The sequence below is a fragment of the Theropithecus gelada genome, chromosome 9 (assembly GCF_003255815.1).
Source record: "Theropithecus gelada isolate Dixy chromosome 9, Tgel_1.0, whole genome shotgun sequence".
Lineage (NCBI taxonomy): Eukaryota > Metazoa > Chordata > Mammalia > Primates > Cercopithecidae > Theropithecus > Theropithecus gelada.
The window spans coordinates 88,945,729-88,958,224 of record NC_037677.1 but is presented as its reverse complement, the minus strand read 5'-3'; the positions used below and the strand labels follow the sequence as shown (position 1 = coordinate 88,958,224).

General features: G+C 40.5%; 1 protein-coding gene across 5 annotated transcripts in view; it reads left to right on the top strand.

Moving 5' to 3' along the window:
- Window positions 1–12,496, top strand: part of IDE (insulin degrading enzyme) — a 122,830-nt gene that overhangs the window by 23,612 nt on the left and 86,722 nt on the right. For all 5 annotated transcript variants that reach the window (XM_025397961.1, XM_025397960.1, XM_025397959.1 and 2 more), the window contains exon 2: window positions 11,259–11,443. In XM_025397961.1, the coding sequence (XP_025253746.1) occupies window positions 11,259–11,443 (185 nt within the window). The remainder of the gene's footprint in view (window positions 1–11,258; window positions 11,444–12,496) is intronic.

The following is a 12,496-nucleotide window of genomic DNA, read 5'->3' as shown; positions in this document are numbered from 1 at the left end:
GATGGGCTTCTCTACGTTGGTCAGGCTGGTCTTGAACTCCTGACATCAGGTGATCCACCTGCCTCGACCTCCCAAAGTGCTGGGATTGCAGGCATGAGCCATCGAACCCGGCCTCATGTGACTCTTGAGGCCAAAATGGGCACTATGGCACACCCTTCTTTTTTTTTTTTTTTTTTTTGTTTTGAGACAGAGTCTCGCTCTGTTGCCCAGGCTGGAGTGCAGTGGCCGGATCTCAGCTCACTGCAAGCTCCGCCTCCCGGGTTCACGCCATTCTCCTGCCTCAGCCTCCCGAGTAGCTGGGACTACAGGCGCCCGCCACCTCGCCCGGCTAGTTTTTTGTATTTTTTTAGTAGAGACGGGGTTTCACCGTGTTAGCCAGGATGGTCTCGATCTCCCGACCTCGTGATCCGCCCGTCTCGGCCTCCCAAAGTGCTGGGATTACAGGCTTGAGCCACCGCACCCGGCCTGGCACACCCTTCTACTTGGGAGGCTGAGATGGGAGGATCGCTTGAGCCTGGGTGTTCAAGTTCAGCCTGCGCAACATAGGGAGACCTGTTTTTAAAAACAAAAACACACTAGATGAGGCCAGAAAATCTGGTTTGGCCAGAATAGTCCGGTAGTATCCAGTACCTCAGGAGCAGAGAGGTCATTTGGTAAAGATGAAGGTATGTAATTACCGAACACGGCCTGGAAGTTGTCAGTAGATCAGTGCAGACAGTGAAGAATCATACTAAGGCAAAGTACAGGTCAAGTTTCCTGAGGCTGCATTCTCTGAGTTGGGCAGATTATCTTCTGTCAGAACCAGCATGTACATATAGGTGGAACTGAACCCTCTGTACAGAATACAGGTTGAGCATTCCAAATCTGAAAAATTCAAAATCAGAAATCCTCCAGAATTCTAAATTTTTTGAGCACCAACATGATGCTCAAAGCAGATGCTCTATTGGTAAATGTAATGCAAATATTTTAAAATCCAGGAAAATCTGAAACACTTCTGATCCCAACTATTTTTGATAAGGAATATTTATGGTTTGCTTTTTTTAGAGGGCTATCTTGAGAGAATTAGTTACAGGTCGATAACTCTTTGACCTATAACTAATTTGAATTAATCTTTAGAAGCCAGGCCAGGCGTGGTGGCTTGTGCTTATAATCCCAGCACTTGGGAAGCCGAAGTGGGAAGATTGCTTGAGCCCAGGAGTTCAAGTCGTCCTGGGAAACATGGCAAAACCTGTCTCTACTGAAAAAAAAAAAAAAAAATACAAAAAATTAGCCAGGCATGGTGGCGCATGCCTGTAGTTCCAGCTACACAGGAGGCTGAGGTGGGAGGATCACCTGAGCCCGGGAAGTCGTGAGCCGTGATAGTGGCACTGCACTCCAGCCTGGATGATGGGAGCGAGACCCTATCTTAAAAAGAAGAAGAAGAAAACCATGACAGGTGTCTTTAAGCTGCCCTTGCTCTTCTGGGTTCATGAAGCATCTATGAGAGGTTACCCACATGTAAAATTAATTGAGTTTGAAGAAATGTTAACTTTGTATGGTATTCTTTTAATTTTGTTTTAAAAATAATTTGTCTCATTCAAATCCTGAATTAGAAGTTGTTTGGTATAAATATTGAAAGTTGTTGAGGGGAGAATTTATTCAAAGTTTAATCATTTTGCTTTTATCTGTGTTATACTTAGCTCTTTATTAGTTACTGGGAGTGTCAAGTTTTATTTTTAAATCTTAACTAAAGTCTAAAGTAATTACTAAAAGCTAGTTCAAATAATACGTAATGAGTAAAGACCTGAGTTAAAACATTTAGCATACTGAGTTAACTTTGTTGACTGATACTGTACTTACATGGGCCTCCTATTTCTTGTGGCCAATCAACAGAAGTAATTGTCTCAAGACACATCTGAGAAGGTTTAATTATGTTAATTGTACTACTGTTCCTTAGTGAGCTTAGTTTAGCACCTCTTTGGTATGGGTAGCTACTTTCCAGTATTCAAGTGGTACTGTTTCCAGGATGATTTTTGGTGGTTGATATTTGTAATATCAGTAATTCATATATCTCCCCCTTCCTTTTATTTTACTGTGTTTTATGATATTTTGAAAAGCTCTATTTTTAAGAACTTTGTATTGAAAGATGTCAGTGTTCAACTTAATGCATTTTTACAAACTGAACATACCTGTATAACCAGCACATGACCTGGAACCCCAAAGCCCCTTCATTCTCCTTTTCAAATCCAATCACTACTCCCACTCCCAAGGGTTAATGACTATCCTGGAATGAAGGCATAGCTTGATTTTACTTGCTCTTCTGCTTTGTATAAATGGAAGGTTACAGTATTTACTCTTTCGTGTCTAGCCTCTTTCACTCAACCTTATATTAGTGAGATTCATGTGTATTGTGCTTTGTTCTGTATTATTCCTTTTTATTGCTGTATACTTTCCATTGTGTGAATGTACAATTTATCATTTCATTGTTGATTGTCATTTGATCATTTCTAGTTTGGGCTATTTTGAATAGTGTTGCTATGAACATATAAATGCATTTATTTGGGTTATTTATCTGTTACTAGCGTTGTTAGGTCATAGTATGAGCTTTAGTGTATAGTGCCAATTTTTGAAAATGGTTGTGCCCATACCAAATTGCATTTCTATAGCGGTGTGTGAGAGTTTGTTAACTTCTCTAACACTTGGTATTTGCCCTCTTTCTTTTTAGCCATTCTGGTAAATATGTAGTAGTATCTCAGAAAATCTTCTGTTGGGAAAGTTAGTTGCAAATTTGGGACCTCTTGGGACTTTAATCTGTCACACCAACTTCATGCCACCACTGAAACCTCAATGATATCTCTTCATCCAGTAGAGTCCCTTTGCTTAGGGCAAGCATGATCTTCAATCTGCACTCAGAATTAGCAAATATTTTCAGAGAAGAAAGTGAATGATGATTATCAGCTCACCTCAGAGGTTGCTTGCCTTTCTGGAACTAGTTTATCCAATCCTGTTGCTTGCACAGCTTTCCAACATCTTTGCAAACGTGACTTTTGTGATTTATCGTGGCCTTTTCCAGTTGTTGAAGTTGAATTTGTTTGCCATAAGCTACTATATCCTACCCAGAAATGGAAGTCGTCAGTAGATTCTTGGGATTTTCTATATACATAATCATATTGCTTGAGAATCATGTTAATTTTTTTCCTCTTTCCTTTCCCATCTCTACATGTTTTGTTTCTTTTTCTTGGTTTATTTGGACTAGTTAGAACTACCAATAAAGTGTTGAAATAGAAGAAATGTTAGTGGCATCGTGTTGGTAGAGGAGGGCGTGAGATTGTTTACATTATTTGTCATGTAAACTATTGAGTATAATAATTACCGTAATTTCTGTGATATTCTTTTTAAAATGAAGAAATGTAATTCCAGTTTGCTGACTTTAAAAAAATACATGAATGGTTGTTGAATTTAAATACTTTTTTGCACCTATCAAGATGATTATGATTTTCTTCCCTTTTTTTCTGATCCTGTGGTTTAATGTATACTTTTAAAAATTAAAAATACTTAAACCCATTCATGTCTACTGTAGTACTCATTTTTATGTTTCCTCTCATGCATGAGGCAGTTCTGTACATATACTCTCTCACTTTAAACCTGTTATACATTTAATCTTGCCATGTATTATGGTTCTTAGCTAAGGGACTCCTTTGGTAGATTAGAAGCATTCCAGACTCCCCCTACACCTCTGTTTTATGTGCAGAAGAAGGAATAAAAAAACTGAAAACTTTCCTTGGAGCATTTATTTTGACCTACTTTTTGTTTCCTGGCTTTTGTTATTTGGGATTGTAAGGGAAGAAGAATGGGGTCAGGGAAGGACTGTGAGGGTGATAAACAGGAGCTGGAGAATAAACCAGTATATGATTTCCTTCAGCACCACCTTCTGTTCCTCCCCTTCCCACGCTTCCTCTTTCCCTGTAATTCCAGCTTTACCATAAATCAGCTTGCCTTTGGGCAAGTCACTTAACCACTTACCTTTTTTTTTTTTCTTTTTGATTATACTTTGGTATGCAAGCACTGACTGAGGTTTTGTTTCTCATTTGGAATTGAAGAGGATGACTGTGAACAGCTGTTGTGACCCATCACTTAGGGAGAATGGAAAGATTAAAGGAACAGTTTATAAAGCACATGGCACTTTAACAAAATGAGAGTGATTGTTATGATTAGATTTGTGCAATAGTATTCTATCCTTTTTTTTTTTTTTTTTTTTTGAGATGGAGTCTCGCTCTGTCACCCAAGCTGGAGTGCAGTGGCGCGATCTCAGCTCACTGCAACCTCCGCCTCCTGGGTTCAAGCGATTCTCCTGCCTTAGCCTCCCGAGTCGCTGGGATTACAGGCATGCGCCATCATGCTTGGCTAATTTTTATATTTTCATTAGAGATGGGGTTTCACCATGTTGGCCACGCTGGTCTCGAACTCCTGACCTCAGGTGATACTCCCACTTCGGCCTCCCAAAGTGTTGGGATTACAGGTGTGAGCCACCACGCCTGGCTTATATCTTACATTTCTTAACAGCCCCGAAAACTCCATGTGGAAGAAGGATACTTGTGATACACTCTTGGTACCCAAACTACAAGAAACTTTCTATAGTTACCTCTCTGGCGCAAGGTCTAAAACAGAGGTTTTGTTCATTTGCTTAAACTTTATAACGTTTCTATAAAGTGTTCTGTGTTAAGCTTGTCACTTTTGGAATGAACAACCATTGATAGGCATGCATCAAACTAAAACAACATTTGCAAAAGCACTTCTCTCTAGAATGATACTGCTTTAGAATTTCTTTAAATTGCAACCACCCTACTTCATTTAAGGGTTTATTTGTTGGTCATAAACTCCTTTCCAGAGGGCCAGGACATAGAGTTACAATAGCTGATATTCTGCGTGGCACAAAGGCAAAACATCAAGGGTGAATAAGATTTAACTGACAGGATTTTATTTTGTACCCAACTTTATGATCTAGCTGGTGTATGAAGTGAGGTATACGTGTTCCTATAACTGAAGAGCTTTGGGTAGATGGTTCCCTAAGACATGTTGTTATTTTTTAGTTCATGTAATATTAATAGTACTTGGGATATATGGTCTTAAGCATTAATATGTTGAGGCATCCTAGGGCTCATACCACCACTATCTTGTCACCCTCTGCTTATTTACCTCTGCCTTCTGGAAGGAAGTGGGAATGTTATGTAGTGTGGTTTTGATTCCAGGCCTTTTCTCTCTGGGTTCCTCCTCCACATGCATGAGTGCTATAGGCCTTGACTTCCACCTGTGGTTTTGGGAGGGGGTGGATGGATTCCACAGAAGGGAGGTTTTGGTTTGTAATTCACTATTAATGTGATCACTCACCTGTTCAGGTTTATAGGTCATTATTTCTAAATCAGGTCTGACTTTAAATTTGTAAGAGACCAGTGGAGGTGAGTAGGAAGCAAAAAGCAAAGTAAAATTTCCCAATCTGCTACTATATTGATTGTGAAACACTTGAAAGAGAGATGAGAAAGACTGAAAGATCAATTGAATAAAAGATTCTTTGCATAGTAAAATTTACTCTTGGTGTGGAATTTGGAAATGACCTTATATTTGGGGATTTGTTTTTGCATACCTGAAATTTAGGCCTTTACATGTCTTAGTCCATGATTGTGACCTGGAGTTCCTGTTATAGTTCATTAGCACTATGCTTCTTGTTTTTCCACTATATTCCTCATGCTTTTTCCTCATTGTCAGGCTCCGCTCACATATTTCCCTTCTATCTTGATTGATTGTCTCCTTGCCTTTTATTTGGTGTGCTTCTACTCTCCCCTCCTAGACAGGGTTAGGTGCACCCCTTCTATTACTCCCATAGTGCTCTGGGGACAATTTTGTCACCACACTTAAAAGATAATGACCTGGGCTGGGTGTAGTGGCGCATGCCTGCAATCCCAGCACTTTGGGATGCCAAGGCGGCAGTCGCTTGAGCCCAGGGGTTTGAAAGACCAGCCCGGACAACATGGCAAAACCTCATCTATACAAAAAAAATTACCTAGAGGCCAGACACTGTGACTCATGCTTGTAGTCCCAGAACTTTGGGAGGCCAAGGCGGTTGGATTGCTTGAAGTCAGGAGTTCGAGACCAGTCTGGCGAACATGGCGAAACCCTGTCTATAAAACAAAACAAAAAATTAGCTGGGTACAGTGGTGAGTGCCTATAGTCCTAGCTACTGGGGAGGCTGAGGTGGTAGGATCACCTGAGCCCGGAATGTTGAGGCTATAGTGAACCGAGATTGTGCCTGGATGACAGAGTGAAACCCAGTCTCAAAAAAATAGAAAAAAAAGATAATGACCTGTTTTTATATCTGACTTCATCACTAGTCTCGGTTCCTTCAAAACAAGGGCTCTAGTGTACTCATCTTTGTAACCATTTGCGTAGTGTGATGCCTGGACCTTAATAGACTTTCTTAAATGTTTGTTTGGATATGGAGGGGAGGCTGGACACAGGACTGGGAGTTAAGACTGAGTTCGATTATAACGTTTTGTTGTGTGATCTTGGGCAACTGATTTATTAAACTCCTTGAGATTCAGTTTCCTTGTATGTAAGATGAGGGGATCTAGCCCACCTGGGGATCTTGTTAAAATGCAGATTATGGCTCAGTAGGTCTCTGGTGGGTTCTGATATGTTGCGTTTTTAACAAACTCCCAGGAGAAGCCAGTGTAGCCAGTCCATGAACTACAAAGGACTAGATAACATCTGGTGGCTCTTCCAGTTTTTATCTTCTGTGATTATAGTCATTGTTTTAAATTCTGAACAAAATGACAAAATATGTGTTGTAATTACTAAATATCTCTCCAGCTTATCAGAGTGCTGAAAAGACAATTCTGTGCCTTATGAAGTTTCCAGTGTATGACAATATCCCTAGAATTGAAAGTAATTGTATTGCTCTTAAAATTTTAACTTTAACAAGTTAAAAATATAAATGTCTGAGAAAGCATTTGGGTTAACACTAGCTTGTCATCTAAATTGTCAGTATGCTTGCTTATTGGAGAACATTTGCTGTAAATAAAATTACTCTTGAAGGCTTTATGCTAATGATCTGAGGTAGATAGACAGGTGATCTTATGAGTATAAATACAGAGACAGGCAAGCTGTTGATGAATTCATCATCGGAGGAGGAAGAGTTCCCAGTCATTGTCTTCACTTCTCCAGAAGGTGAGAATCAAATTGCTGTAGCAAGTGTTGATAGATATGCTATAGGTAAACCCAGACTTTGTATTGAATAGGATTGCCAGAAATAGGTTTTGTTTGAAAATGTTGCTACTGTTTCTTTTGGGTTTTGCTTCCTCAAGAAGTCATGATATTTGATTAGGGAGTATTGCCACCTTGGAAATTTTTAGCTTTTCTTGATCCTTTGTACAAAAGTAGTTGGACTAATTTTTATGTGTGACTTGTAGAATAAATCCATCTCTTTACTCTCAACCATATCAGGAATATTAATCCAACACAACTTCAGCATCCAAGTAAGTTATATCCATGCCTGTGATGAACTCTGATAATTTTGTAAATAGTTCTTACTGGGCTGGAACTGTTTTGTCTACCTACATCCTACTCTGTGTTTTACAATTTAAATATTTTTTTGTCTGAAAAAATTAAAATCCAGATAAGGGAAATTGAAACCCTGAAAAAAAGTACAGAGTGTAGCTTATAGTTAAGGTGGTTATCTTTATTATATAGAGTTTTTAACCTCCCACATAGTAAGATAATTTATACTTCCAAAGTGAGCTATGTTTCATCTCCCTTCTACACAGTTGTGGTTTAGACAGAAGTTTTAGACCATCATCATCATTATTACACTTTAATCATTTGTAATTCTTGGTTACCTAAGTCAAACTCACTGGGTCAAGCACCACAGAGGAAATTGAGTATAACTATCACTAGAAGACCAACCCCTTTTCTCCCTGGAGTAGATTCTTGCCTGAGGTAAGTTCAGGCATTCTCTTTGGTACACACGGAGGTTCTTATTAACACTGCCGTTTTAACACTGCCCTTCTTGCTGGGGGTCTTAATGGAGGCTGCCTTGTGGCTTATTTAGTGTTATGTTGCTGCTAAGTTGGGGCTCATTTTTAAAAATCATTTAATTTATATTGAACTCAGTGTTGTTGAAACAAACTGTGTACGCACTGAAGGCATTTGCTGCAGTCTAAACAGATTGTCCTTTGCCAAATGTCTTAACCAGAACTGGTTTTTTTTTTTTTTTTTTGTGAGACGGAGTCTCGCTCTGTCGCACCCAGGCTGGAATGCAGTGGCATGATCTTGGCTTACTGCAACCTCTGCCTCCGGGGTTCAAGCGATTCTCCTGCCTCAGTCTCCCAAGTAGCTGGGATTACAGGCATCCGCCACCATGTCCAGCTAATTTCTTGTATTTTTAGTAAAGACGGGGTTTCACCATATTGACCAGGCTGGTCTCGAACTCCTGACCTTAGGTGATCTGCCCACCTCGGCCTCCCAAAGTGCTAGGATTACAGGTGTGAGTCACTGTGCCTGGCCCAGGACTGTTATCTGAGGTTCCTTGTACCCCTCTTTGGAGTCTGAAATAGACCATTTCCTGTTACCCTGGGAATTATTACTGTTTTACCGCAAACACCATTTTTTAGACTTTGCACTCAGATATTTTCATCGTTCTTTGACATTGAATTTAAGTGGTTTATGGCCAATGAGATAGAAAATAATTATTTTTTATTTTTTTCTTTTAAACGGAGTCTCACTCTGTCGCCAGGCTGGAGTGCAGTGCCTTGACCTCAGCTCACTGCAGCCTCGCCTCCTGGGGTGAAGCGATTCTCTTGCCTCAGCCTCCCAAGTAGCTAGGACTACAGGTGCATGCCACCATGCCCAGCTGCTTTTTGTATTTTTAGTAGAGACAGAGTTTCACCATGTTGGCCAGGATAATCTTGATCTCCTGACCTTGTGATCTGCCCGTCTTGGCCTCCCAAAGTGTTGGAATTAAAGGCGTGAGCCACCGCGCCTGGCCAAAAATAATTGTTAAAAATGGCTTTTCAGTTTCAAGTTGCTTTTGAATTTTCCAACAGTGACCTTATAGCCCCAATATGTTAGTATTATATTTTATACTTTTTTCAAGAAATGATTTTTACTATAAATAGGGCAAGACCATTAGCACTATCTGTTGTAAAGTACTATGTGATTTTTAAAACCAGTATTATACATTTAGTATGATATATTGATCTTTAAAATTCCGTATCTTCTCTCTAAGGAAGATCTATCAGCACTGTAAGAGAGGGCAAGATAGAAAAAAAAAAATAGATCTAGGGGATCTAGGGGACAGTGTTAATAGCAACAAACCCCTTTGGTTTATCAATTGTTATGCAGATTAGAAGAATAGTTATAGGTGATTTCAGAGAGGAAAGTATAATGATGAAAGCAAACTAGATTTTTTTCCTTTCTCAATCGCTAGAGATTTTAACAAAAAAAAATTTATCTAATATAATTGTATGCCTATTTCTTCCCCCTCTTATTTACCTTTAAATCTAGCTATCAGTCTTTAAGGAACAGTCAGATCTGTTTAGTTTGTCTTGCAGGTAAGAAGCAAATGTGCTCAGAGAGGGTTATTTTTCCTCTGTAGTTTCAGATATGTTTTTGGCTTTACTCGATTATATACTGGCAGTATATTAACCTGCCAGTAGTAGCAGGTTCAATTTTTTTTTTTTTTTTTTTTTTTGTCTATTAAGCAATCTCCAGTATAGACAAAAGTTATATCTACCCTGCTCTCAAAAAACATGCATATCCCACACTCTGGAAAGTCCCTTCACTGCCCTAATACCAGCCAACATCCCTACAGGATTCTGTGTACTGATAGTCCTTTCCCATCACTGTAATCTAGCCTTTCTAGAGAAGAAAGAAGACTGTCAGAGGAAGCCCTTTGTAAGAGAATTTTTCTGACATCTCTGTTAAGATTGCCGGACTTTTCCTGCTCTGGCATTCAGCTCTTCAGCAGATTACAAAAATTACTTGGGGTCCTTCCAACTTTTTGTTTGTTTGTTTTATGTCCTTGTTATTGCTGCCGTCATAGGACAACACAGGTCTCTTATTTTATATTAGAACTTTACAGGATTGTTCCTCATTGGGGGTTGTTCCCTATGGGGGTTGTTCCCTATGTTCTGAGCATGTGTATATCAGACCTGCAAGTTCCAGATCTACCCTATCTTTCAATATCATCGGTTTGAGCAGTGTTTGGACTGACCCAGTAATAATTCTTTTTTTTTTTTTTTTTTTTTTTTGAGACGGAGTCTCACTCTGTCGCCCAGGCTGGAGTGCAGTGGCCGGATCTCAGCTCACTGCAAGCTCCGCCTCCCGGGTTCACGCCATTCTCCTGCCTCAGCCTCCCGAGTAGCTGGGACTACAGGCGCCCGCCGCCTCGCCCGGCTAGTTTTTTGTATTTTTAGTAGAGACGGGGTTTCACCGTGTTAGCCAGGATGGTCTCGATCTCCTGACCTCGTGATCCGCCCGTCTCGGCCTCCCAAAGTGCTGGGATTACAGGCTTGAGCCACCGCGCCCGGCAATAATTCTTACACAATCTCTCACCTCACTTATTCCAGCAGATACCTCTGAAATAGTGTGAAATAAAACTCTATTCTAGGCCGGGCGTAGTGGCTCACGCTTGTAATCCTAGCATATTTGGAGGCTGAAGTGGACAGATGGCTTGAGCTCAGGAGTTCAAGACCAGCATGGGTAACAAGTTGAAACCGCATCTCTACAAAAAATACGAAAAATTAACTGGGCGTGGTGGTGAGCGCCTGTAGTCCCAGCTGCTTGGGGGAACTGAGGCAGGAGAATGAGGTCTGCTTGAGCCCAGGAGGTTGAGGCCTGCAGTGAGCCAAAATCACGCTACTGCGTACAAGCCTGGGTGACAAAGTGAGACCCTGTCTCAAAAAAAAAAAAAAAAAAAAGCAGAAAACTCTATTCTAGTTCTGCATACAGACCAACACATGGTCTAAGCTACCCTATCTCAAACCCCTATCCATGTTCTGTTTCAGATACAAATAGGGTTCCATGAAAACAATTTTGTTAGCATTTCTCTGAAAGAATGAGGGGTAAGAGGGAGGAAAGGAATGACTGCACCCTGTAGAGTGGCTATAAAAGTTTTCCTCCAGCATTTAAAAAAATCTGATGATGTATTATATGGGTTTAGTTGACATTATTGTTTGTCCTTAAAAATAAAGTCACAAATCAACAATTAATAATCTCTTTCTTTTCAGTTTCCAAAAAAAGACTTGTAGCAAAATGAATAATCCAGCCATCAAGAGAATAGGAAATCACATTACCAAGTCTCCTGAAGACAAGCGAGAATATCGAGGGCTAGAGCTGGCCAATGGCATCAAAGTACTTCTTATCAGTGATCCCACCACGGATAAGTCATCAGCAGCACTTGATGTGCATATAGGTACAATTGAAAATTGTGAATTAAGCTTCATTTTGTTTCATTGACATAATGTTGACATTTATTAGAACTTTCCATACGTGTTTAAATACTCAGTAGTTACAGTTCTGTGTACCTTATTTTATACCAGAACCCTCGTAAAGCTGTTGGTAAACTGCAGTTGTCTCAGTCAAATAATCTTACATTTTCTAAGGACGTTTTATTAGGTTCCCGCCTAAGGTGACCTAGCAGCAAAAATTCATTGCCATTCTTTACAGTAAGAGTTATAATTTTTTTTTTAACCTTGGTACATTTAATAATATATTCCTTTTTCTTTTTCTGTTTTTTTTTTGTGTTTTTTTGTTTTTTTTGTTTTTTTGAGGCAGAGTTTACTCTGTCGCCAGGCTGGAGTGCAGTGGCACAGTCTCGGCTCACTGCAACCTCTGCCTCCTGGATTCAAGCAATTCTCCTGCCTCAGCCCCCTGAGTAGCTGGGATTGCAGGCGCGTGCCACCATGCCCAGCTAATTTTTGTATTTTTATTAGTGACGGGGTTTCACCATGTTGGCCAGGATGGTCTTGATCTCTTGACCTTGTGATCTGCCTGCCTCGGCCTCCCAAAGTGCTGGGATTACAGGTGTGAGCCACCGTGCCTGACCTAATGTCATATTTCATAGGTTCTTTTTTTTTTTTTTTTTTTTTGAGACGGAGTCTCGCTCTGTCGCCCAGGCTAGAGTGCAGTGGCCGGATCTCAGCTCACTGCAAGCTCCGCCTCCCGGGTTCACGCCATTCTCCTGCCTCAGCCTCCAGAGTAGCTGGGACTACAGGCGCCCGCCACCTCGCCCGGCTAGTTTTTTGTATTTTTTAGTAGAGACGGGGTTTCACCGGGTTAGCCAGGATGGTCTCGATCTCCTGACCTTGTGATCCGCCCGTCTCGGCCTCCCAAAGTGCTGGGATTACAGGCTTGAGCCACCGCGCCCGGCCTTCATAGGTTCTTGTGTGCACATTTCTTTTTTTTCTTTTCTTTTCTTTTCTTTTTTTTTTTTTTTGAGTAGAAGTTTCGCTTTTGTTGCCCAGGG